General features: G+C 42.1%; 1 protein-coding gene across 2 annotated transcripts in view; it reads right to left on the reverse strand.

Moving 5' to 3' along the window:
- Positions 1-23705, reverse strand: part of HSPA12A (heat shock protein family A (Hsp70) member 12A) — a 51080-nt gene extending 27375 nt beyond the window's left edge. The window contains exons 1-5 of one of the 2 annotated variants that reach the window (XM_072339787.1): positions 23426-23705; positions 10691-10776; positions 8801-8928; positions 3076-3262; positions 2066-2170 (exon numbers count right to left, since the gene is read on the reverse strand). In XM_072339787.1, the coding sequence (XP_072195888.1) occupies positions 2066-2170; positions 3076-3262; positions 8801-8928; positions 10691-10776; positions 23426-23453 (534 nt within the window). In that variant the 5' untranslated portion in view covers positions 23454-23705. The remainder of the gene's footprint in view (positions 1-2065; positions 2171-3075; positions 3263-8800; positions 8929-10690; positions 10777-23425) is intronic. The other variant, XM_072339786.1, reaches the window with a different exon arrangement.
- Between the last annotated feature and the right edge of the window lie 1940 nt (positions 23706-25645).

Consider the following 25645-nt stretch of genomic DNA (forward strand, 5'->3'; position numbering starts at 1 on the left):
TGACACCTTCTGAAGGCCCATAGAAAAGTTTACTACTTAACATGAAATAGAAAAGTTACTTTTTCCTAAAGCAGCACGCGCACTGCTGAACATTAGAGAATGTTTACATACGCTCTTAGTCATAGTGGGGGGATTCGCAGCTAGTCTGAAGAATTCATGCTTACATCTAGATTAATTCACAGAAAAATATTAGAAGTATTGACGAACATTAAGTTTTACAATCCAGATTTTTCAATGACTCCTTTATACAGCACTCACATGTAAATTAAACTTTTACAGCTTGGTTAACAAGGCAAAGTTACAGCTAAAATCTTAAAAAAATAAAGACATCAACTGAACGTTCCTTGAAAAATTTGCTTTACACAAGCACTGAGAAGTGGTCTAGTTATTTTCTTGTTCTTCCCTTCCCCATTAAAAAGAGAAAAGTCTGTATTGCATTTGTAAATTAGGTGATATACTGACATATTTTGGGAAGGGTTCCAAGTAAAATGTCATTACCATATGTCCTACCTAAACCTCCATCCAAACAGGGAAAGCTTCATAAAGGTGAACAACAGGCCTTTAGAATGTAAAATATGTTTCTGAGTGTGCTGTGCCAAGGTGCTGTGTTTGCTTAGCCATACTGCAGTTTAAAAATCTGTGGTAGAAAAGAAGTACCTTTATGCTGCCCAGGGCAGTAGGAATGGACAGATTACAGTCCTAAGCAACAGCATGAACTCACAAATCACAGGGATGTTTTATTAACATCAAGTAAAGATGCAGCCCAGAACAGGCAGAACAGCAACTTATGGGGGATTCATATTCACTAAACATTTCCCCAGGCAATGAATGCATGGGTACAAGTCTGTGACTGAATGTTCAGTGCAAAAATCTATCAGTCTTAGAAAAGTTAATTGTTTTGAGTAGTAACGATATGATTGTTCCTCTATGGCCATGAAGGCAGAACAAATTAGTCCCATTCAGAAAAGTGGGTTATCTTTACATCAACGGGGCTATTTTCATGTAAGCACTGTTTAGGATTCTGATCTGGCCCAGAAACTACTACGTGCTGGCAGTATATAGTAGCACATCTGAAACTAATGTACACTAAATTCACATTTGGTTGTTTACATGAGACCTTAAATCTAAAAACTATTTACTGGAGACATGTATTTCGCAAGAGAATACCCAATACAATCTCATGACCCAAGGATAATATTAAAAGAAGTGAGTATTGAAACATTTCAAACAGGAAATGGAAAATACGATGTATTTTCCCATTTCCCTACCAACACCTGAAATAGTAGCTTAAAATAGGCTATTATACTGAACCTCTTAGCCACACCAAGTAGCCTGCACAGATCATTGCAATAGTGAAATTATACTGCTTCCACCATTTTAACTAGCAAGTCATCATTGTAGAGAGTGACAATGAGATTCAACTCACCAAACTGTAAGTCAGCTTTTAATAATCTTCCTGTCACAAAACAAATCCAGCTCGTCTGACTTCCCTACGATCAGTCACTGAAAACAACGTCAGACTGGGACTGCAAACACTGGGAAGTGCCCAACCAGTTGTGCTTCATATTGCTCACTCATGAACATGAGAGAGAACTTGGAGAATGCAGAACACAGAATTGTCCCAGCTCCAGAAGTGTGGGGGGGCAAGACCAGAATCCAGCCTCAAATTTAATTCTTGGCGAGTTAAATATGCAGACTGAGTGAAACACTGAGCTCCAGCTCCTGCACTTTTATGTTTTCTTTTCAAATCAACATTTTTAATGATAAAAATAAAACAACAACAACAAAAAAAGCAACACAACAACAGAAAGGTTTTATCCCAGTAAGAAGATACTCAGAACTTATTACTATTATTGAACCAAGGTTCCCTTGTGCAAGAGGAAATCACTACAGGACTACTGTGAGCTCTTTCAGAGTGCACAGCCCGCCTAGAGTTTCTACAGCTGCCTTGGTTTGTTTACATCAAACACAACTGAGGTCAAAGCTCAGCAAGGTTAGGAATGTTATGCTCACATTTATACTAGTGATAAATATAGAGAATCTAGATAAGGAAGCATTATTCTACCTTTAGTGCCTGTTCCTTAAAAAATTGCAGGGCGTAGGCAAATATTTCAAGTGCTTTGACTTTTTTGCCATTTGCAGCTGTCAGGTCCGTCTCCATGGTAAGATTCTGTGTAAAAGAGAGTAACTGGAAGTTATTCAAAGGGAAAGGTAAACATAAAATTAATTCTCACTGCTTGAGGGAAGGGAATTCTTCTTTATCCACCTGGCTAGGAAAAAGTGACAAAGTGTTCTGAAGAGGATCTAACTCATCACTTGAATTTCCTGGACTATTACATTTGCTCTTTATTTTAAGCTTTGTTTTTAAACATCTACCATGTCTAAAAATAACTGCAGGCAGAGAGAGTAATACAGAATAAATATTAAATAGTTACAATAAAATGCATCTGTAATTAATTGCAACAAAGTTGCATATGAAAGATATTTCATCTAAGTTGAGAGTTAAAAGTATGCGCTTTTGGCTTCCCACCAACACATGAAACCAACAAACACCCACCTCGATACAGAAAGTACTGGCCTGGCCCCAAAACTCTAGAATGGTTTAGTGGAAAGATCAACATATAATCATTAGGAATAATGTCAATTGAAGAACATGATTTCCTCTTGCAATTACTACAAAGAACTCTGGGCCAGTTTGTTCCTGTGCACAAGAGATAAGTACTGTTCTTATACTCCATTTCTGCTCTCTGAATAAATTTTCCAAAACAAACTGACCTCACGCAGATTCCCTGCACAGCTGAGAATTTCACCCAGGAAAAGAAGGGATGCAGATACTGAGCTTTTGAGATCTACAATGAATACAAGCAAAATATACTCGCCAAACGCATCAAGAAGAAAAATGAATTGGAATACTTTAACTGACATCTTCATTTACTTCATTTACTCTCTAAACAGATCTGAACAGATCTGCTTCACATCCAGCTCATAACCTTTAGACAAAATCCAGTACTCTCCACAGCAAGATGATCTGAACAGTAAATGCAGAATTATTAAAGAGCATTAGTTATTACTTACACTAGTGGTATGCAGCTTCATCTTAAACTTCTCAAAATACAACCAGTGCTTTGATTCGCTGGGATCCAAGTCATGGTAGAAATCCCTCGCTGCGTATCCAAAGCTATGAAACTTTCTTTCTGGTGTTAAGAGGATCGTAGTTGGTGTCTTCTGGTTGGATACACCTGGATCCCCACCTTCCCATCGTCTGTTCAAGTGAAAGAGATTCAATAAGCGATACTAACACAACAGCAGAAAAATTCAGATACTCTTAGAAAAAATGTGGTAGAATATAGCACGTACTGCTTTCCCCTCTGAATATGTATACATTGATCCTTATAATACCAAAACAAATGGGCTTACTTATGTTCAAGAAAAAAAGAACACAAGTTTTATTTCAGACCATTCAGCAGTGACACTCAACAAGTCACTCAAACCGAAGTCCACTCATGTGCTTCACTTCTTGGACACCTGAAGCACTGAAGAAATGCCTGCAGGTATTGAGCTCCCTTTGTTGCACATCCTGTTCACCTTTATTTACCTTTAAACATCTAAATGGCAGTAAACATTCTAAATTAAAAAATACATATATTGGTCTGTGAAAAATAAAACAGACTCCCTCAACCTCACAACCATCCACTAAAATCACGACAGTAAGTATCCTATCTTATCAGGATCCCATAGGCATCTTCAGGAAGACCCACTAGGCACAAAGTTAGTAGATGAAAATAACACAATGTTTGTTTCACAGGCTGCATAAGAAAACAAATAACGCTGAATACAGGAAGACCCTCTGTGCTCTGTGTTAAATGCAGAAGGAATTTAGGATCATAAAGATCTGTATCACAGAGAGCTGTGCGCATTCTGCTTTTCTCCTGACATCTCCATTACCAAACTAGCAGAATGGAAGAACAAGAAACTCTCGTTACTGTTCCCCCCTGCCCCACACACAAGTACCGTCAGCATGGGAAACAAACACTTACCAGACAACATTATCCTAAAAAAGCCCCAGTGGAAAAACTGCTTTATGCTATCAGCCATTATCACAGCACAGCTCAAAAAAGAACCAAGATCACAAAGGCAGTTGCGTTCATTACTAAAACACATGTTGATTACTTCTTTCTAAAGATAGAAAAACACGCTGTCATAACATACTACTGCCAAAATCCCTGTTCTGAGGTACAAAATGACTGCTTTGTTCTGTGGTTCTTGTTTACGTGTCATGTGAAGATTATGTAGAAGTATTATTATTATTGTTTTCCATTTGAACCGATTGAATCAACTGAAAATTAATTGACCTCAAGATCAAGGCAGACCACTGACACAGAAAAATTCAATCTTGGCCAAGCAATAAGCAGCCAGGAGCAGGAGCTTATAGACTGCCGGGAACTTTTAAGACCATGCAACTGGATCAAACAGAGCAAAGTATGCCTCTGTTTTTGAACCAGCAGCAGTTGGCAGGGAATCTTTTAGTATGGAGAGCAATCCCAGTGCTCTGAAAGCAGAAACAACTTCACCCATTCAGAAAAATTTTGCTCGACCTCTCTGGTGCTGCTCAGCCCCACAGCTACAGCCAGTTGGGAAGGGTTCTGCTGCAGGACAGTGCTTGCAAACCTCTGCTAGAACATATTGGGGCAACTCCAACACCAGTGAGCATGTCTTACAGCAAACGTACAGTTCCATGGCTAACAAGCAGAAAGCACTGCCTCTTCCACCAGAACATTACATCCCACACAGCCAAGGCACAGAGAGGAGACAAACTGCTATCGTTTTCACTTGGAATCATTAATGATTCATTGTGAGTCACTAGTGGGAAATTCCATAAATAGGACGTGTACTTAGCTGCTGCCTAATAACAATGCCTCTTTACTTCTCTTTACTTCTCTTGGCACATTTCCTCTCTTGGAATAAATACCTATAATACTTTAATGAAAACAAACTCATGCTCCATAGTCTGGGCTGAAATTTTCAATACCATCTTGAGCATTAGGTGCTCCCATCCAGATGTGTTTCTGATGGAAATCAGACACCGTAACTGCTCAGCAAGTGCTGAAGTTCTCAGCCTGTGTTACTGACAAGAGAACAGGAAGCTTGACGTCACCATTTGCAGCCAGAGCTTTAGAAATGTTCCTGCATGACATCTTTTCTGGAAAGAAGCAGCTGCAGCCAGAGGCATGTGCATGCTAACCTGACTGCTGTACTCCTCATGGGGAAGCCCAGCTTCACACTGCTTAATATTGGCTACTTCCAATGCCATCAGCAGGGCTTTGACTTGCAGTTTTCTTTCATGGGTTTGACACAGTGAAAATAGTGGTAATGATGCTCTTTGGGAAAACAATGGAATTGTTTGTGAAGAGCACAACTAACACAGGCCAACAGTAATATAAAAGCAATGGGGAGGCATCTTCTCAAAGCAAGGTCAGAGCTAAAAACCTATTCAAGCATAACTCAACTTAGGTTTCTTCTTAAATGTATGTATATGAGACCAGTTCCTAGGCTGAACGTGGAGCAGCTCAACAGAGCAGCACAAACCAGTTTAGAGTCACTCAAGATCTGACTGTATATTAAAGGTGAAAAGAGACGAAGCAAAGTTTCTGTGAAAAGGATTGTAAGGTTACACTGAGGTTAGAGAAATGCCTTTCCTTACACAGGAATCTGGCTAACAGAGGAAAAAAGAGCACTCCTTGTAGAGAGATGAGAATTTGATCCAGAGCTGCAGCATAACAGCCAGGGAAGCAAAGCAGTAGGGTCATCCCACAGAGATGGATGCCTCCAGGAGTGTGCATGCAGCAGAAAAGCAAGCACGTGTCTGCCAAGAATCACAGTCAAACAGAGAAGAAAAAGAAGAAAAGACTGAAGCCTGAAGCTATATTGAAGAAAGACAATATGTTCACTTGTAGCAAAGACAGCCTGCAGCTTCAAAGTCCCATAAGTTTTTCAAAGTCAGGAAGCAAAGATGGCCATGCATCATCCCGGGTATGTTTAAAGGACACATTCTTGAGTATGGGTGGGAAATTATGTTTACTCTGTAGAAATGTTTGTATATTATCCTACACATAGCCATCGCTATACCAAGTACTGGAACCTATTAGTACCTTCTGAAGCACTGAAGTCTTAACTTTGATCCATATACAGTTCTGTTCATTGAATCCCATTATTTCACATATATTTTAATATGTATTATTTTACTGTACATTTGTCATGGTTTTGTGCTGTCAATATTCTACATCATGACATCATGTGCGGTATGAACTGTTTTGGTGGTATAAGAAAGTGTAACAGAGGGTATGTGGAAGTGTAACAGAGGGTATGTGGAAGTGTAACAGAGGGTATGTGGAAGTGTAACAGAGGGTATGTGGAAGTGTAACAGAGGGTATGTGGAAGTGTAACAGAGGGTATGCGGAAGTGTAATAGAGGGTATGTGGAAGTGTAACAGAGGGTATGCGGAAGTGTGGAAGGTTCATGCTCCAGATCTGTGGAATGGCAGCATCCCGAGTACTCAGCCCTTGGAGGAAACTACATATCCCAGGGGACAACGCGGCCAGAGATGAATCACCAGAGGAGGAGGACACACATATATTCTCGCTCCCAGGCTGGAACGTCCCTCTTTTCGCCCTGTCTATCGCTTTGGAGCGCTCCATCCCTGCTGTCTCGCTCTATCAGCAACGTTCCAGCCTGTCGCCTAGAGATTGCAGTAGGCCCCGGTTCTCCGGGACTCTTTTTCTCTCTTTCTTTTTCTCTGCCTTGTTTGATATAGTAGTTGTAGTTATATTGTATCATATTGTGTCTCGTATTTAGTAAAATAAGTTCTTTCCTTAGATTGCTGCCGTTGTTTTTGTTCATTTCTCCCCTTCTAGGGGCAGCAGCCTCTATCACGGGTAAATCTAGATAACCCGATTACATTATCTTGGTGGAGAATTATGCGGAAGTGTGGAAGGTTCATGCTCCAGATCTGTGGAATGGCAGCATCCCGAGTACTCAGCCCTTGGAGGAAACTACATATCCCAGGGGACAACGCGGCCAGAGATGAATCACCAGAGGAGGAGGACACACATATATTCTCGCTCCCAGGCTGGAACATGAACCTTCCACACTTCCGCATACCCTACCTTACACTTCCACATACCCTCTGTTACACTTCCACATACCCTCTGTTACACTTCCACATACCCTCTGTTACACTTCCACATACCCTCTGTTACACTTCCACATACCCTCTGTTACACTTCCACATACCCTCTGTTACACTTTCTTATACCACCAAAACAGTTCATACCGCACATGATGTCATGATGTAGAATATTGACAGCACAAAACCATGACAACATTTCATAATTCAGTATCTGCTGTATGTTCCCCCAAATCCTGCTCTACCAGCAATATGTTTTATGAGCATTCTCAGTACACCCTCAGTATTTTTTTCAACTAAAATCGTAATACATTTTTGTTATCAAAATATTTTCAGTTGTTTGAAATAACCACTGGAAATAGGAATACTTTTTTTGCCCACCTAAGACACGGTTATCCTTTCTGGGTCGAAACAGACAAATCAGCTTATTTATTTTCAAATCAAGATCTCACATCGTATCTACACAAGTCTGGAACCAGACTGCTGTTATCACATGAGAAAAAAAAACAGCATTTCAAGCTATAAAAAGTAAAATGCCAGTTAAGATTGGGAACGTGTGCTGTCCATATAGCACCTACGTTTCAACATTTCAGTCAACAACTAAGATCGTGTATCCAAAGGGTTTGATATTCATAAAAGCAGAACTTGTCATACATCATAATACAGTCACAGAAATCACTTCAGCTTCGGAGATGATACACACGGGTTGTGACTCCACCACCCAGTAACCTGGCAGCAACACGTGGCCTGTCCTCTGACTTCCAGCACCAGGCAGCTTCCTACGCAATCAGCAGAACATCAGGTAGACTGGATGCAAAAAAGGCCTTAAAGCGTTACTCATCCTTATAAAAAATGGCAGGCATCTTTGCCACTGTACAGCTTTCTACCATTCCTGAGTTTCCCTCTCTTTAGATAGCATTTCCCATCACCCAGATGTGTCAGATCTCCCTAAAGTACTTTGCAAGCACACACAAGGTGACTGTGCAGGCTGACTGCACAACGAATTCTGTCTGCTGGAATTTAAAGACAGGCATTCAGCTAGCAGCTGCACTTAGAAAAATTACAGTATATCATACTGGACTTCAGCAAGTTTGTCTTTTTGCCCTTTTCAGTATTACTATTAGTGTAGCAATAGTACATCACCTCCTGCTGCAACAGTAGCTTGTTTGTTTTTTAAATAACTTCTGTGCCTAAGCTTATACAGACCTTTTTCATGCCTGAAATTATCTGTTCCGTGGCCTTGTTACAATACAGGCAATTCAAAGATACTTTAATAAGACTCATATAGGCTTTTAGTTATTAAAAGGTCTGAAAAAATTATCAGAAACACTACAGAAATTGTGGCACATTTTCTTCAGATACCTCCAATAACATTTTCTGTATTTGTGGTTGCATTAGACTTACACATGTCAGAACTGTAAAGGGGAAAAAAAAATACATCAGATTGTATTGATTTAAGCAAGAAATAACAGAAAATAATAGCCTTGACAGAAGCGTACACTGCTGCAACAGTAGACAAATCTAGGCACTTCAAGGTACTGCAGGGCACAGCTATAGCAACTGCATAGATAGCTATAGATGGCAATCCAAAACCAAATGCTGCATTGCAGCTCTTACCTCATTACGTGAATACATTCTGGCTCCTTGGTGAAGCTGTAGGCGTAGCCACTGGATGTTGTGCCAAAATCAATAGCCACAACAACAAGAAATAACTGTTCTACAGCATCTTCTGCATCAGAGTCCTTCTGTCAAACAGCAAGAGCAAAACAGATGCTGAGTCATTGATTAGAGTAACTGTAATGTCTTCTCCTTCAGTATTACTGCAAACTGCTTTAGTGAAACTAGAAACTTTGCCAAAGCTGCATTTGTATACAAAGTTGTTGTAAAAAAATCTCCACATTCCCATTAGAGTATAAATTACATATACAACTCAATCATGTGCTTGCTGGAGGATATTTTATACGTATCCTCTTGAATCAGGATCTTCTTTCATACCCATTTCTTGGAAAAGCTATCATGTTGAAGCACTAAAACTTACAGCTAAACACTATGCTACCAAATGCTCCCTTTCTTAAATTGAACAAAGAATGCATTTGTATCCATCAGTGTCCTGTATGGGACTTAGAGGTTTTAAGAGTCACCTGTGTTATTACCTTGACCCTGAGATGCAGCTACCACTCGGAAGCATTGCAGATAGAACCACCTAATCTCTAGCAATGACCTTCACATCTCGAGATAATTATTTATCAATGAAGAGTTTACAGAAAGCTTAAAAAGAAACACTCTGTTCTGGTGGTGGTTGTTGCACAAATAGCTCGGCGGGACAGGAACAGAATGAGCTGGAAATACTGGTGGAAAAGCTTTGTGCTTCAGGCAGGCAGATGGTGAAGGAGGGCAGTACACCCACCTGCACACATGCCACTTTGGAAAAGCCAACATGGGACAGAGTGTTGACCTTTAAGCAGAGTGGTCCTGTTTGAATCCCACTCTACTGTTGTTCAGCCCATACTCTCAAAAATATTGAAAAACAATTATTATCTGTACAGAGGAACCACCAAATGTCCTCAGCTCTACAGCTGCATCCAACCATCTTTCTCATTAACATCCTGCAGCTTCACAGCTTCATGCCTACTTCTTTCAATGACTTTCTATTGTATCCCTACATTTTCCAAGATCATCCCATCGGCTTGATACTTAACATGGAGAAAGGAGCACAATAAGGTTTCACTGCTAATAACATAGGACTTATTTGGATTTTCCTAATAAATCTTCACAGTCAGAAGCATATGTGTTTGTAGGTCTTCCTCAGGGACCTTAAGAAGCAAATCTATCTTAAAGAGGATGTAAAATCATCAGCATGGGAAAAGTAAAAGTTGTAGAATATATGGAGAAAGAAAGGAATGGAAGCTAAAATTATGAGCAACAACTCATGAAATCCCAAAGGGGAATGCTGGTCAAATAAAAATTCCAGCATGCGGCGCAAGAAACCTGACAAGGATAGCCATGTGCTCAGAACATCACTTGTGATATCAAGAAATATACTACGCATGTATGTGTTACGGATGATGGAGACGACCTTAAAAACAGATGGAACTTACTTAATTTTAACAGGAGTTTTTTTTTTAATAAAACATACACATTCTTTTTGCTGGGAATTCAGATTATAGCATTGAATATCATATATAAACCTTTTTTTTTTTTTTTTATTAGAATCAGTTTTTTAAACTAACTGTTTAATTTTAAACAAATCAGTGAGAAAGACAGTGACATAATTTGGGAACCCTGAGGATCAGGAAACCCCTCACTGTGATATAAAAATATACAGAACAAATCTATTAGCTCAGCAAGGAGATAAAAAACAAAAAAGAAACCAGGATCCTACTAAAACAAATGGGAGCTCCACCAGAAACACCAGCAAAAACAAAATGTCATTTAAAACTGGGGATAGCATAAAAGGGACTAGAATGTGAGGAAATCATAGTCTTCCAATGAAACAACTTCCCTTACCACGATATGCGATGGAGAAAGCGGAGTGATTCCAGGGTCTCCCAAACTTTTGGCTGGTGATGAGTAAGCAGATGTGGAAACTGCATCTGAAAGGAAACAAAAATACTTTAATGTCAGTAAGCGGAATAAGTAGAATAGAATAGCTGCTTTGTATAATATTATCCACTTTTCCTGATGCAACAAACCTGCTGAAAAAGAAAGCAAATTCCACAGCCTCCTCGTAAAAAATACGTTTTGCCCTTAGAACGTGGCAAGTCTGAACTGCAGCTTTGATTTTAAAATGTTTGGCCTTCCTGACTAACTTCAAGTCTTTTGTCTCTTACATCACCAAACACAATTGCAGCCCTCCTGAATACACTGAGAAGTTCCAGCTAATACAAATGGTCTTAATACCATACGCTTACATTAATAGCCAAGGATTTAATCATGTGAGTGCAGAAATTAAACACAAGTTGAGATATGATCAAGAAAGACTAATTTTAAGAGAAAAAAGAGCAGTTAATAACTGTTTGAAACATGCTAAGAATAAGTTGCAATTATTCCCTTATGAATCTTTATTCTTAAACTTTCCTCATACTGCCTCTGTTTTTACTCTTCAATACATTCTGCGCTGAAACATTTTGCAGCTGTTAGTATTAGTGCAGGACAGAACCCAGCTGGGAGCAAGGAAAGCATTATTAACAAATCATCAAACAAATATCTTCATCCTGCACACAATACTGAAATTTCATTTAAAGGAATATAACAAATAAGTGAAAAATACTGTCACGCATTATTTGTATTTTTCTTTCTTATATTTACCCCTTGATGACTGAAAAGAAAGGAATTAAAATCATTAGGCATTGATGATTCAGATGGGTTCCTATGTAACATATTATTTCATGAAAACTGCAGTAACTGAACAGAATGGAATGCAGAAAAGGTGCCAATACATCCTGCACACGCTCATTCCCCACGCTCCCAGATTTCAGCCTTGAGAGTTCATGGAATTCTCTTCTTTACAACACAAGCTAATTAGATGGACAGCAGAATTATTTATTAAGTCTTTAAAAATGAATAATAAATGTTAAACAACACATTTCAACACATCCAGCCTACTCGGATGTATCACACAACAAAACACACACATAAGTACGGCAAGGAATTCCCAGACCTAAAATGGGTGAGTCAGACTGTTAATCTAAGGTAGCACAAGAGCTGCTCTGCAAGAAAAGACCTTAGGGCTACTCAATGGAGAATCCTGTTCTTCCTCATAATCAAATATATTGTTTTCCAGGGAAGATGCTTCTGAGTAGGCAACTATGGGATAATCTGCTCACTGCAAAATTTTCTTCCAAATCTTAGTCTTGCTCTTCAAAAAATGTTTATTTTTGTTAAAGTTATCCTATGTATGCTGAGTTAGATGTTCAGAAGCAAAAGTAGATCATTCCTATTCCATATACGAAGTTCTTCAGGAATGTATTACATTACTCCTTTTGTGGTAAAGGACAAAAAGCCATAGGCAGCACAGAATCTGCCTGTGACAGCACAGAATATGGTTGATTCATCAAACTCTATTTGGATCAGATGCTGTTATCAGCATCCTTAACCATGTGTACAATTTCTTCCTCTTTTCAAAACAGATTTATTTCTGTACCATCATCACAGCTTTTCTTTCCTTAGAACCAAAGAAAAGGAGAACAGAAGAAAAAGAAGGATTAGCTTCCTAAGGAAAAGAATTTTGTTCCTTGCATCCTGCTGCCTTTCCTGACTGAATCAGAACCAGAAGCAATATTGCCTGAACCGACTGGGACATCACAACGTTGACTCACATTTTTGCAATATGTTTTGCAATATGCTACATTCTCCCTCTTAGGATACTCCTACAGGAGACAAAAATGTAGACATCAAACTACTACTACCGAAATACTACCTGTATCTTCAGCTCTCCTCGTTACCAGCTCTTTTACCTGCTTCAGCACTCCTGTTTCAGCATTCTACTTTCCAGCCTGTCTTCAGCCATCAGCCTTCACTGTGTGAGCCTGGAAAAGCTATTTATAGGTCTCATACAAAACTCATAAAATCCTGTGAGGCAATACGTACGTTTTTTTGTCTCTCAGAGAACAGCGATTAAATAACTACTGTGATATTCATATCCACCTAATGAGAGCACATTAAATTGGATGGAGTTCTATCGAGAATGTATTTGACCCAATTAATTTGTGATTATCCAAAAGTATAAAATCTTTACATTTGCCATATCAACAAGTATAAAAGCTTGTAGCAATGAAAACACATAAAGCACACAGAAGGCTGTCATAGCTACCCAGAGAAAACATCACCTAAAACAGTGAACAGAATTAGGTATTTTCGTCCCAAATCTTTAAAATAACTGTCCCCCTCAGTTTCAGAAAGCTCTTGAAACTTATGCATAAAGATTGAATTCGTGGGAAGGTTCACTTGTTCATATTCTAATGAACTGCTTAATTCTCCTGGAAAGTTAAACTCTCTGTGACTTACAAGTATTTCTAACTAGAAAAAAAGCCCATTCCAAGAACATAACCATTCTGCACTATTACTCCGTATTATGCTGCACCTCAGTAATGCGCTGCTTCTGCAATGCCCAGCTAAGCACAAATTCCTCAATGAGTTCTACACATCAGCAGCCCAGAGTTCTGCTGGATCAAGAGAAGAGCATCACAGAAGACAATGCTATAACCTCTGAAGAAGCAAACATGAATTTGAACCAAAACGTTCTGTTAGCGATTCCATAGAGCTGCTACTGCTGTGACACAAGCAGAAGTTGCACTCCATTAAACCAGTTTATTTCTTGATATCAGTAACTACTCACACGCAATAATGGGGCAGCCATAACTGTTACATAGCTCTGATGTTAAAAGAGGTCTTGGCATTGCCAGTTTGCAGAACTAATAAATGAATCAGTGCAGCTCAGTGCTGTAGGAAGTTAAAATGCCATTTATCCAAGCGGTTGGCACTTACACCGAATAGCTCGCAGGTCAGTCACTCTGGATTTAATGAGTTCTTCTAAAAATTAGTAAAAGGTTGTCAAAAGCACATGAAATTAGGGAATTTTCTACTATCTACCCTACACAAATAAAGATGCTGAAATAAGCTTATGTATGTAGGAGGAGAGAGTGAGCTGGTGCTTGCTTAGAGGAAAGAAGTGTGTGTGCGTCATAACTCTACAGATCTTACCTGAAGAAAAGACACAGATATTCCTGAAAGAGTTGCATATTTTAAAATCTCTTTCTTCATAACAAGAGTGACTGGCAAATCTGAAAGAAATCCAGAGTATGGGCAAGGGGTTGCAAGGAACCCCATTTGGAACCTCACAACAAACACCCAGTCTCAATTGAAATTGACCTAGGAGTCAATTTCTCCTCTTGGCAATTGAAAAACAGAATTATGACCGGGGCAGTATCACAGTATTTGATACTGTGATACAACAGTCCTTAAAAGTAAGTGACTTACTGAAGCTGACTGTTGCAATGCAAAAACACAATTAAGTAGTGTAGCATGTAGCTCAAGTTCAAACTTCACCTTTTGTGCTTACCAAGGACCTCTACCCCCGTCTAACTACACACACTAGGAAAAGATACGTAGTAAAATAACATGATTAATAAACATTTTGTTCATGACAATTAGCACAACAAAATAAATGGAGGATCCTCTCTTTTACTTTGAGGATCTTTTCGTTTTGTTGGGACTTTTTTGTTTTAATTCAAAAGCTTCTATGCAATTTGAAAACCCTGTAATACTTGGGGAAGTGATAAAATTACTATGCCAGCAGATACTATATTGATAATGAACCATATTCATTATTGTATTAGCTGCAATTGCTGGCTTAGCAGATTTAATTTACATTATTCCTTCTTTTTATTTAAACACATGCAAGGGCTTATTTTCCGTGGTTTCCTGTAGCAGCTTATCAGTTTATCTTTTCCTGTTTTTCAGTAAACGATTGGCCACATTTTGGTTTTTCACCTCAGCTTATGACAAAACGCAACAAAGGAATAATGCTCAAGACTCCTAGAATACAGAGTAAAAGCAAAGTCCACAACATTAATAACAACTTAGCTGACATGATGGTTGAGACAGGAGTGCTCCTGCTGATCCTTCCTGGACCTCACTTCCCAGGGAGGGAAAAGCACTTGTGTGCATCTCTTTGCTAACCCTGGAAGTATGTCATGCCCCAGTTTATGCATCTGCAGGTAACTTTTATTAATAAGATCTACCACAGTGGTCACAAATGCAACTCTTGTTAATTCAACTCTTCTACACTTCTGTGACTCAGTGATCAGAGCAATGCAATTCCATGGGCCAGGTGATAATTTCAGCATTTTAAGAAGTCTTTTCACAATAACATTTAAATATAAATGAGTATCCCAAAGTCATTTGTTTCAATCCATCATCTAAAATGCAATGAAATTCATTTCTTGTGTAGAGATGAAACCCTGGTTTAACTGAATGCACTGTGCACAGCTAAGCAGTTTCACAGATCAAACGCTTGCACGTAGAATTATAGAATATCCCAAGTTGGAAGATACCCATAAGGACCATCAGGTTCAACTCCTAGCCCTGCAAAGGATCACCCCAGAATTAGATCATGTCTGAGAGTTCTGTCTGTATCTTATGGTAATTTTTCTGGAATTTCCAGCTATCCAGAGGCTAAAAACAGTAACTGCTACATGTGGATCTCATTCAGTTTGCTGGTTATACCAAAACCTTGATCAAGTTCTTCATTTTTCCATTTGGGCAACATCTCTGGATTGAAAATAAAAAAGGATGTACTGAACAAAATACGGGTGTAGGGCAGCCATCATGCAGCAAAAGAACAGAATTCAAAACATGGCTTTTCATTCAAATCCTTGTGAATCATTTTGAGCATCAATAATCATTTTGCTGCAAGCAAAGCTTGCTAATGATGTTTGCACAACAGGGAAGGAAGGGTTTACCATATTGCTATTAGTTGGCAACTGCTGCATCGGTAAAGAAAACCTTATTCAGCTTTTCATCTTGCTGAGACTTTGCTTTGCATTAAGCCCAAAATGTCATAGCTTCCAAATGTAACATGACAACCTAGAACAATTCTACTGCAATACAAAGATGGCCTTTGAAAGTAATTATAGAACAACAACAAAAAGATGGAAAAAAGCAAATACAAAGAAACACTTAAAAGATTCTCTTGCATAAGAAAAAGATATTTCCTATCAGAACTAAGAACCTCCTGCTTCTACTGAACCCAGCGACACTACTGCTATTAACATCAGTGGAATCAGAGCTCTTTGTTTTAAAATGCCAGTAGGCATCCAGCTGGTTTGCTGAAGACTGTGTGCACTTCCCTTCTCTGAATACAGCCAATGCAAATCCCTGAGACAAATCCAAGTTTCCTGATATCCTTTCATAATAATTGGTCACTCAAAGAACTGATATTCATTGCCCCAATTAGAGCGCAGTAATTTTCTAAAGCAAGAATTCTCCCAGTGCTTTAGATAAAATTATGAAAATCAAACATCTCATTACGAGCTATGAACTTTCTCATTTACACTTTTCTATTGCTTCCCATTATGATTGCAATTTGACTGGAGGTACTGATTTTTCACTGCGTTATCAAAGATCATTCAAGTCTTTAAGACTATCAGAACACAATCCCACATTCACCCCATCCCTCATTCTGTGGATAATATTCATTTTCCTGCACCACTTAAGATGAAAGACATTCACAGGAACTTGCAATAATCTACTGAATGTGCCAGGTACTGTAAGTTCAGCTCTCCTCCCTTTGGCAGTACGTAGGCTATTACCTAATTTGACATGACCTCACTAATGCATGGTAAAGTGGACTTCAGCAGAACTACAAAGCACCCTTCATAACTGGGTCTGTAAAACCTCAGCCCAGTCTTCGTCAGACCTGAGACTTTTCCTGCATGCTCAGAATCTGCTCACATCCCAGGGCCTGGGGTTTGAGAACTCCACAGCAGCAGCTTTGCATTGATTGCTCACTTCTGAACTCCAGCTCTTCTGTACACATGCACTACTGCCACAAAACTGACTCTGCCTTATGCATCATAAGGAAAAGGCGTTTTGCTTTAGCAGATGCACGCTGTGATAAATGTGAGTTAACACAAAATTCTGTGGCTCATTGTAGCATAAGAGAATTCTGTGCAATCATTCTAGTTATTCCACAGACACAGGTATGCTACAGGCACCTTTAACACTTACTAAATAATCTCTCCTTTCAACAAGCTCCTATGAACCTGCTTCCTTCAGCCTTCCTTGCACTATTAGCCCCCACGCAAGCAGTTTTCCTTTATCACTCACCTCCTGCCCCCTCAGTTCCAAACAGAAAGACATAAGCAACAGAAAACAAACCTCACCGATATACAGAATCTAGGTTCTTTGAAAAGAGAGCTTCCTAGAAAAGGTCTCCTGCCGCTTCTCTTTCATCAACATGTCTGTCATCATCCACCTCATCTACTTGGTTCACTGCAACGTTGTCAGGAATGGCACTAATAAGATTATGCTCCAGTTCCCAGGACCACACATAGAACAGAGCATGTGCGATGTTGGTCGCTTTGGGAAATGCACCACTTAGCAGCTGAGAGGGGCTGGCTGGGTTTTTCCTTTAAAAAACAATGAAGAGTTTTAAAAATACGGCACTACAGAACTCCCTATTTTATTGTGAGTTCCTACATTAAGAATCTTCTCAAGATGTAATTACATCCTGAAAACAAAGTAATCCCAGATTTACTTTTCTGGGTGAAGATATTCAAAGGAAAATTGGTGTGAATTAGTCTGAACAAAAATCACTGTTCAGTTTTTCTGTATCTCATGTCCAGCAGAGGAAATAAATTTCCATCTCCCTGCCCCCCCAGTCCTCCTTCAAAAACAAGCAAACTAACAGAAACAAAGGAAGATTGCTATATGAATCCCTTAGCGTTCTGCAAGGCTAAAGTGGGAAAATAAGAGAACATTATCTGTTGTGCGGCTGCAAGAAGTGGTGTCAAATCTGACAATCCATTAGCAAAGTTATCTGTGAATCTGTAGTCTCTGGGTTTTGATTTAGATTCAGATTGACACTTCACAGCTAAATCAAAAGGAAGCTTGCATTTCTTTCCTCTTTTTAATTGGCAGTCTTGAGAACAGATTCACCATCAGGCTTAAAGGAAAATACCTTATGAGGAGAAAAGCGAAGCACAGAAGAGAGCAAACTGATGCTTAGGATCTGTAGAGTACATCATAAAATCATGCAGACACTGATTAAAATCAATTTCCAGAGGTTTTTAATACCAGCACCCATCAGGACTACGTAGTATTCATGACTACACATACACATCACACAGAGACCAGCACCAACCTAGCAGACAGCCAACTGAAAAGCTGCACTTCCATGGTGACAGGCAGAGGATCCAGCCTGCTATGGCTAAAACCACAACATAACTGAGTAAGAAGCCAAGCTCCTCTAAGAGGATGGGTTCGAATGCAGCAGTTCCATTACAACAACAGTGAAAGCTCTCGCAAATGACATGCCCTACTGGTTTGATTACAGCGTGTTCTAGTGAGGTATCCATGGAAACTTAAGAAAGAGATGTTAAATTTGTTGGATCTATTTGGAACAAGGGAATGGGGCCATTTGCCAGTCAGCCTATCATAACCACAGGTATTTTGGTCTTTAAATATAGAAAAAGCCTCAGGAGTCCTCGAAGATGAAATCTGCAACATCAAGTTGTCACAGGAATGCATTTCTCAAACAGCAAATAGAAGGTGGTAAGAAAGGAACACAGAAACCACAGTTTTAATGTTCTCATTATCTCTGACTAAAAACAAACAGCCTGGCTGCAGTAACGGGGGATATACCCAAATATCCGCCATCCAGACTGCATAAGGAACAGGAGAAAAAATACATGAGCTAAAATATGAGCCCTGTGACAAAAGGCCACACTGCATGGGTGAGCTCAGAGCACTCTGAACTTCAAAATGGTTGGAGTACACACAGACTGAGACAACCTAAAGAGCAGTCCTGAAAAGCAATATGAACGTAAAATATATCTAGGAAAGAACAAGTCAAAGCAGAGCTCACAGGTGATCCCTATGCTGCTTGCTTCTCCCAACACAAAAACAACTTGCCTCCTTACTGAAGGAAACTGCAGCAGGCTGGGGACATTTCTTTAACAGAGGCAGTAGTTCTGAGATGAGAGCAAATAAACTTGCACAGATTACAAGTAATTGCTGCTATAAAACTGCATTCATATACATGCTTCTTTCTGGGCTGCAAACAACTCAAGCTGACGGAAGCATCTCTCAGAATTCCTAGGAAACCACATCTCCAGGGCACAGTCTGAGCGTTGAACAACCCATTACAGAATTACTGATGAAAGAAACAGAGGAAGACCCTTCCAGGTCCCTTGTATTTGCAAATTAAGATACTTCCCAAGCCAGTCCATGTGCCCAAACCACCGTCAAGCAAACCTAGCAGAGCTTCTACCCGTAAGCAGAGCACAGCAGCATGCCAACAGCAGGTCATAGAATCATAGAATGACCCAGGTTGGAAGGGACCTCAAGGATCATGTAGTTCCAACCCCCCTGCCTAGCAGGGCCACCAAACATACACCTTTATTAGATCAGGTTGCCCAGGGCCCCGTCCAACCTGGCCTTGAACACCTCCACGGACGGGGCATCCACAACCTCCCTGGGCAGCCTGTTCCAGGGCCTAACCACTCTCCTAGTAAAGAACTTCCCCCTAACATCCAACCTAAATCTTCCCTCCTTCAACTTGGATCCATTTCCCCTAGTCCTGCTATTATTATTATTCATTGGTCGAGCCAATGAAGCTCCCCATGCAGCTCCCTGTTCCTGACACACCCTGATGCAGTCCTTAGCAAAGGCACCAGAAGTCAGGAACAAAGGCTTTCCAGACTCAGCGCTGACCTCCAGATTCTGAGTATTTTTTGTTTATTTACTTACTTTTCTTGCTAGAATTGACTGCGTTTTCCTTTTCATTTACACAAAATCCTCTCTCAAATCCCTCTGAGGCAGACTTGGAAGGAATTTCCTGTTTTAATACCCACTGCCATCCTAATTTTAAAACACTGAAAAGTTACTGCTTCAGTAATAGTTACAGTACAATTTTAAACTTGCATATGTTTATTTTAAATGCATATCACTGTGCTCCTTAACACAACAGCAAATGGGTCATAGTTGACATATTTTGAATAATGAGAACTATGGAATGCTCTTTTTAAGACCAAAATGCACCCGGTGGCTGAGCAGAGGCAGCTTCAATCTGATGACCCAGGAACCTTTGCTGCAGTTAAGAACATGAAGTCTACACGTGTGCTAGTGGCCCAACAGATCCCTTCAGTTCATACATGACAGCAGCTTTCTCTGAGTGCAACATCAACATCTGCAACCTCGCGTTACAAACCAGCAGTGCACTTTTCAGTAAAACATCTGCGAATTGAGCGTACCAATTACAGTCACAACTGATGGACTTCAGAGCTCATTCCTGAAACAGATTCCAAGTCTTCCTTTTCTCTAGTGGGAAAACACAGCTGAACAGTTCTGCACAGCAGTGTTGTAACCTGGAACTTCACCCATTTCTACTGTCAGTTTGCAAGGGTGCTTAACAGGAGAGTGGAGGATAAGGAGGGAAGTTTTAGGTTGGATGTCAGGGGGAAAGTTCTTTACAATGAGAGCGGTGAGGTGCTGGCACAGCTGCCCAAAGAAGCTGTGGATGCTCTGTCCCTGGAGGTGTTCAAGGCCAGGTTGGACAGAGCCCAAGGCTGCCTGGCCTAATATTAATTGTGGAGGTTGGTGGCCCTACCTGGTGGCGGGGGGTTGGAGATTCATGATCGTTGAGGTCTCTTCCAACCCAGGCCATTCTGTAACTCTGTGAGAGTGACAACTGTCATGCAAAAGTTCACCATGGAAGAAGCTGAAGTCATTTCCGAGTGCAACACTCAAAGAGTCTCACAATTTCACTGAGCTGCTTATGGCAAATCTCAACACCTACTTTACATTTAAATCAATAAACAAAAGGGATAGAGCCAAGCTCCCATAAAAAGTTATTTCATAGCTACTTGTGGTCACAACTGTTCTCCCCCTGGGAAGTCGCATCATTCCAGTGCCACGCTGTTTATTCCTTTCCCATTTGTCCATTATCGTTCACTGAGAGCCAGCAGAGCTTTTTAAAATAACCGAATAAGCCAAGCTGCTCCTTCACAATATGTAGACTAAAATAGCCACAGAGAAATGCTTCTAAGCTATAAATGTTGCACTCATTGGAGTCAACGACTTCTGAAATCCCACCTGACACAGCATCAAAAAGGAGAACTAATTCAGGTACAGAAAATGGAGGTGAAGGAATCCTTTTGACATGTTTTAAAATAAAAAGCATATTTGGAAGACGTCTTTTCATAAAGGGATGATTGTTTTGTGTTGATATCAGAATCACTGACAGTGACATCATAGCAGAGGACAATAAAAAGCAATTGGCAGAAAAGAGCACAAGGCATGATACCAGTCAACTCATGTGTAACCCCAACAACAGGGACAGAGATAGAGAGCAAAACAGAACCTACACCGTGACATTTACACCTGCAGATCAGGTCTTCTGCAGCTGAGGCAGTATTCAGGTCTTCCTGCACAGCATCAGCCTCCTAGGGCTGCTGACTTCAACTGCATCCAAAGCTGCAGTTGTGTCCAAGCTGCACAGCTCCCAGCTCTGGGCCAGCAGAGCAGTGCCACACCATCCAAGCGCTGAGCAGCACAGGGTGTCCCTGCAGCCAAACGCAACTTAGGGGAAACCCCATAGCTCAGAGAAGGGCAGGTCCCTGCACTGCTAGGCACCTGCTGCTACCCCAGGGGAAATGAACTGAAAATGTACAGGGCATGTACAGTAAAGGAGAGCTCATCAGCTGAATCAGCATCACCCATTGGCTGAACAGCACTAGAAGTCACTACAATGATAAGTTCCACGTGCAGCAGCTCAGGGGCACAAACGACTGCATCGAGGCTCACCCTGAGCAATCTGCAGATACCGCAGTGCTGTGCTGACTGGAGCTATAAGCGATGGGCAGATACCGCATGCAACACTGTGCCGCTTTACATCCAGACCTCTCTTTTACACATTGTACTATGCTGCAGTAAGTGGCTGCAGCCCTAGGACTGTCAATACAACACCCACTAAATCACGTTTTATCCCTGAAGTCTTTCTTCTCTGACAGCTTCAGCATTCCAGAGAGTGGAAAGCACATAAAGATTTCTGGCATAGCAAATCATTGATTTACTGCATGGCATTCCATCTTCTAGCAAAACCCCTCCTGAACAAATTCTCCTTCTGTCACAAGTCACTTATTCTCAGCACTGCCTTGCACTAACCTTGCAGCTTTACAGCACACAATACACAGCGCCCTATTGCCTAACACACAAATGTCACTCTGTTCCTCCCTGTTGTCAGCTAGAGAACTGTCACAGGTACCTTCAAGCAGAGTAAGCATCAGGGACTAATACAGAAAGCATTTAACATGTACATGGCAGGGGTGAATATGCAGTAGAGATCTTGAAAATTCAACTAGTTTATAAATAGTATTATCTGCATTGTTTGAAATGGGCACTGTGACTCTTTTATCCCACATGCGCTACAGTTTAGCTGTCTTATTCAGAGTGCTCCCCAAATCCCATGCACAGATGCACTTTTTTCTCCCTTCTCTCCAACAGTTTTGGGGGGAAATCTTGAAAACGGGTCTCCTGAGCATCACTGCAAGTTCTCTGTGCAAAGAGGGCTACTGTCTTCTGTAGGAAATCAGTCCTTACGGAGGCTTCCTGACCAGTCCTGTGGCTGGTGCTTGTCTGCACCCATCTGAGTCACCATCCCCAGCTGTAAAACAGAGCTGTATCCCCAGATGTGCTGAAGCTTACAGCTGGATAGGCTCATCAGAAGAGCTTTCCCTTAGTTTACTCCCAGGATTTCTTGCTGCAACCTACCGCAGGGAACCTGCTTTAGCACAATCTCCAGAGGTCCCTTCCAACCCTTTTAATTCTGTGATTTGTACAAACTCAGTCTTTTAAGTTTCTCTGTGCATTTACCACTACCACTCAAGGCTCAGCATCCGTTTCCCCAGACTCTGCACCATTTAGCGAGGAAAAAGGGTTGGGGAGACACAATGAGACCAGGTTAAACGCACTGCCCTTCGGGTTGTTCCCCCAGCATTTGCAGCATCCCCAACAGGGAGGGACCACCCCTGTCCCTGCGGAGCTGCCTGTCACCGGGCGCAGTGCGAGCACCGACGGACCGCAGCCAGACCCTCCCTGCAGGCCCGCGGGGTGCAGCCCCCGGCAGCCTCCGACTTGCACGCACCGTCCCGGCGTCTCGCCCCAGCGTTGCCTCCCGCCAGGCTCTCTCCCAGTACACCAAAGCGATGCCCGCATCCCGCTCTCCCACTCGAGCCCTCTCACTCCCTCCCGGTCGCCGGGCGGGACGGCCACAAAGGCCTCTGCGGCCGCATTGTTCCCGCACCCCGCTCCCTCCCGGGTTGCCGCAGCGGCTCCCCGGGGCTGCGGCGGGCAGCGGACTCCGCTTCGAGCCCCGGCTCTCCCAAGAGGTGCCGCCCGCGGGGCCCCGCAGCGGGCAGCCGGCTGGAATTCCACCCCCGTTTTTCCCCCTCCGGCCCCGGCCGCCTCCCCCCGCAGCGCCCCGCCGCGCTCCCGCATTGCGGCGAACCCCCCCCGCCTCACCTGCCGCGCCGCCCTCGCTCTCCGACATGGCCGCCCGCCGCCGCCGCCCCGCGGCTTCCCTCAGCCCACCGCTCACTGCTCCCGCCGAGGCATGGGCCGGCCGTGGAGCCCAGCCCGGGGGAGGCTCCGCTGCTTCCTCCCGTCCCCACCCCGCCGCGCCTTCCTGCGGGCGGTGCCGCTGCAGCCAGGCCCCGTCGCAGGCAGGGGGCGGCGCGGCCCCACCCCGCTGCGGGCCAGGCGGCGGCTGAGCGAGGAGCGCTGAGGCTCGGAGAAGACGAACGTTCTGCAATCACTGACAGGTTCCCCAACACCACGGACTGCAGGGTTACCGTCACAGCACCGCATTGCTTCATTTGCCTTTGGAGCGGGCTCTTTCTCAACCTGTGCCCCTCGGAAGCTCCGATCCCGCTCATTAGATGATTCCCACCTCTGCAGGACCTGGGAGAGAGGCACGCCCACGGGCACTTGGACCACCATTAAGCTGTAAAGGTTTTCCTGAGAATAAAAGGCTGAAATCCTGCAGCCGGAGAAGCCATTACCCTGGTCTCCTCCCGTGCTTCCCAGGTCCAGTTCTCCCTTATTTTCCAGCCTCAGCAGCCATTCACTCTGTGGAAGCACTGCCTGCAGTTCAAACAAGGCTACTGACTGCGGTGCAGCTCCTTACTGACTTCCAAGCTCAAGAGATCACCGATGTTCACTGTAAATTGTTAATTCCACCCAAAGATTGCCCTGAGCCCACTCACCAGAGGATCCCTTTGAATCTCTGGAGGACGAAGTCAGGCAAAGTCTGACCCAAACCCCATGTGCTGCACTTGCTCAGCATATTCTCCTTTTTCCTTTTCCACCAGGTTTCCTCCCTGAGTGCATGGCTCTGAGCAGAGCCCTGGCACCATTCACACTGCTCCCAGCAGCCACATCCCCTTTGAGAAGAACCAAATGCACAAGGTAAAGTCCCATTGAACCGCTTCACACGCTCGCAGCTGACTCACCTGGAAGGCCTGCATTGATCCCGTAGGCACCACAACCAAAACCTCCTCCTGAAACCCAGAGAAAACACCAAACTCCTCAGCTTTCTGCCTCCCAGAAGGATGTGCTGAACCTGCTGAGGAGCAGTGAGGGACAGAGCAGGAATAGCAGGGGAATGGCAGCGCTCTGCCAGCCTCAGCTGGGTGCTGAGCTTCTGAGGGGATCATGTACATGGGCTCCCAAGAAGAGGGGACAACAGGCCCCGGGGTTGCTGCTTCTTGTGCTTCCCTTTGGCTCCAGGCCATGCAACAAAGGGAACATCTGGCCACTAGTCTGCTGTAATTGTGTGTTTAGTCAGGCTGAATATTTATGCTGTCATCAAACAGCCTCGGAAGTAAGAAACCAAACAACTTCAACACTTGTTTTCCTGACAAGAGGCTTAAATAGCAGAAACTTCTGCTTCAAACTAAATGCATTTCAATAGTAATTGATCGTAGGCTTTAAAATGTATTGGGATAATTAACGAAAGAAGACGGAAATGAAAAAGGAGTAATCAAGAGAAACAAACACGCATCCAAATCATGTACTTCCAGGAAAAAATGCCTGCCATACAGGCTGCTCTTGAATGATGCTTCAAGCAACAACGCACATAAAAATAGCATTTGCTGGGTACAGACATCTTTCTGAATGTCAAGGCAGTGACTGCATTATTCAATATCAAGCCAGGTTGCCTAAGCTACGCATTCAGCTGTAGGTGTTGTGAATAATGCAGAAGGAATATTTGAAGGCATGTGGCTGCTGGATCCAGAAATAAGACCCTTCTTAGAGAGCTTCGCATCTCCTTTTGGAATCTAATGAGAGGAATTGGAGGTAAATTTGGAATCTTATTCTAAACATCAAATATTGGACTCGGGCACCATAAATTGTGTTTTCTTTTATATAGATAAAACTAAATGGCACAGATAAGTTACAGAAAATTAAAAAGTATGCTGTTAGTTCCTTTTCAACCCTCTCATCTGAAAGTAAATTTAAGAGTGCATTTCAGTCGACAGGAAGAGCACTCTGAGAAAGGGCTCCCATTTCAAATGAACCACTCTGGAGCTGGAAAGGCTTTATTTTGATTCCTTAGGAACTCTGTCACTTTTATGGCCGTTTTGATATGTTGTTTGGAATCTGGTTTTAGTGGTTGAGGTTTTATAAGCATAACAGGAAATGAGTCTAAATGTAGTAAATCAAATGTAAAAATACTGCAGA

The sequence above is a fragment of the Excalfactoria chinensis genome, chromosome 6 (assembly GCF_039878825.1).
Source record: "Excalfactoria chinensis isolate bCotChi1 chromosome 6, bCotChi1.hap2, whole genome shotgun sequence".
NCBI classification, from domain to species: domain Eukaryota; kingdom Metazoa; phylum Chordata; class Aves; order Galliformes; family Phasianidae; genus Excalfactoria; species Excalfactoria chinensis.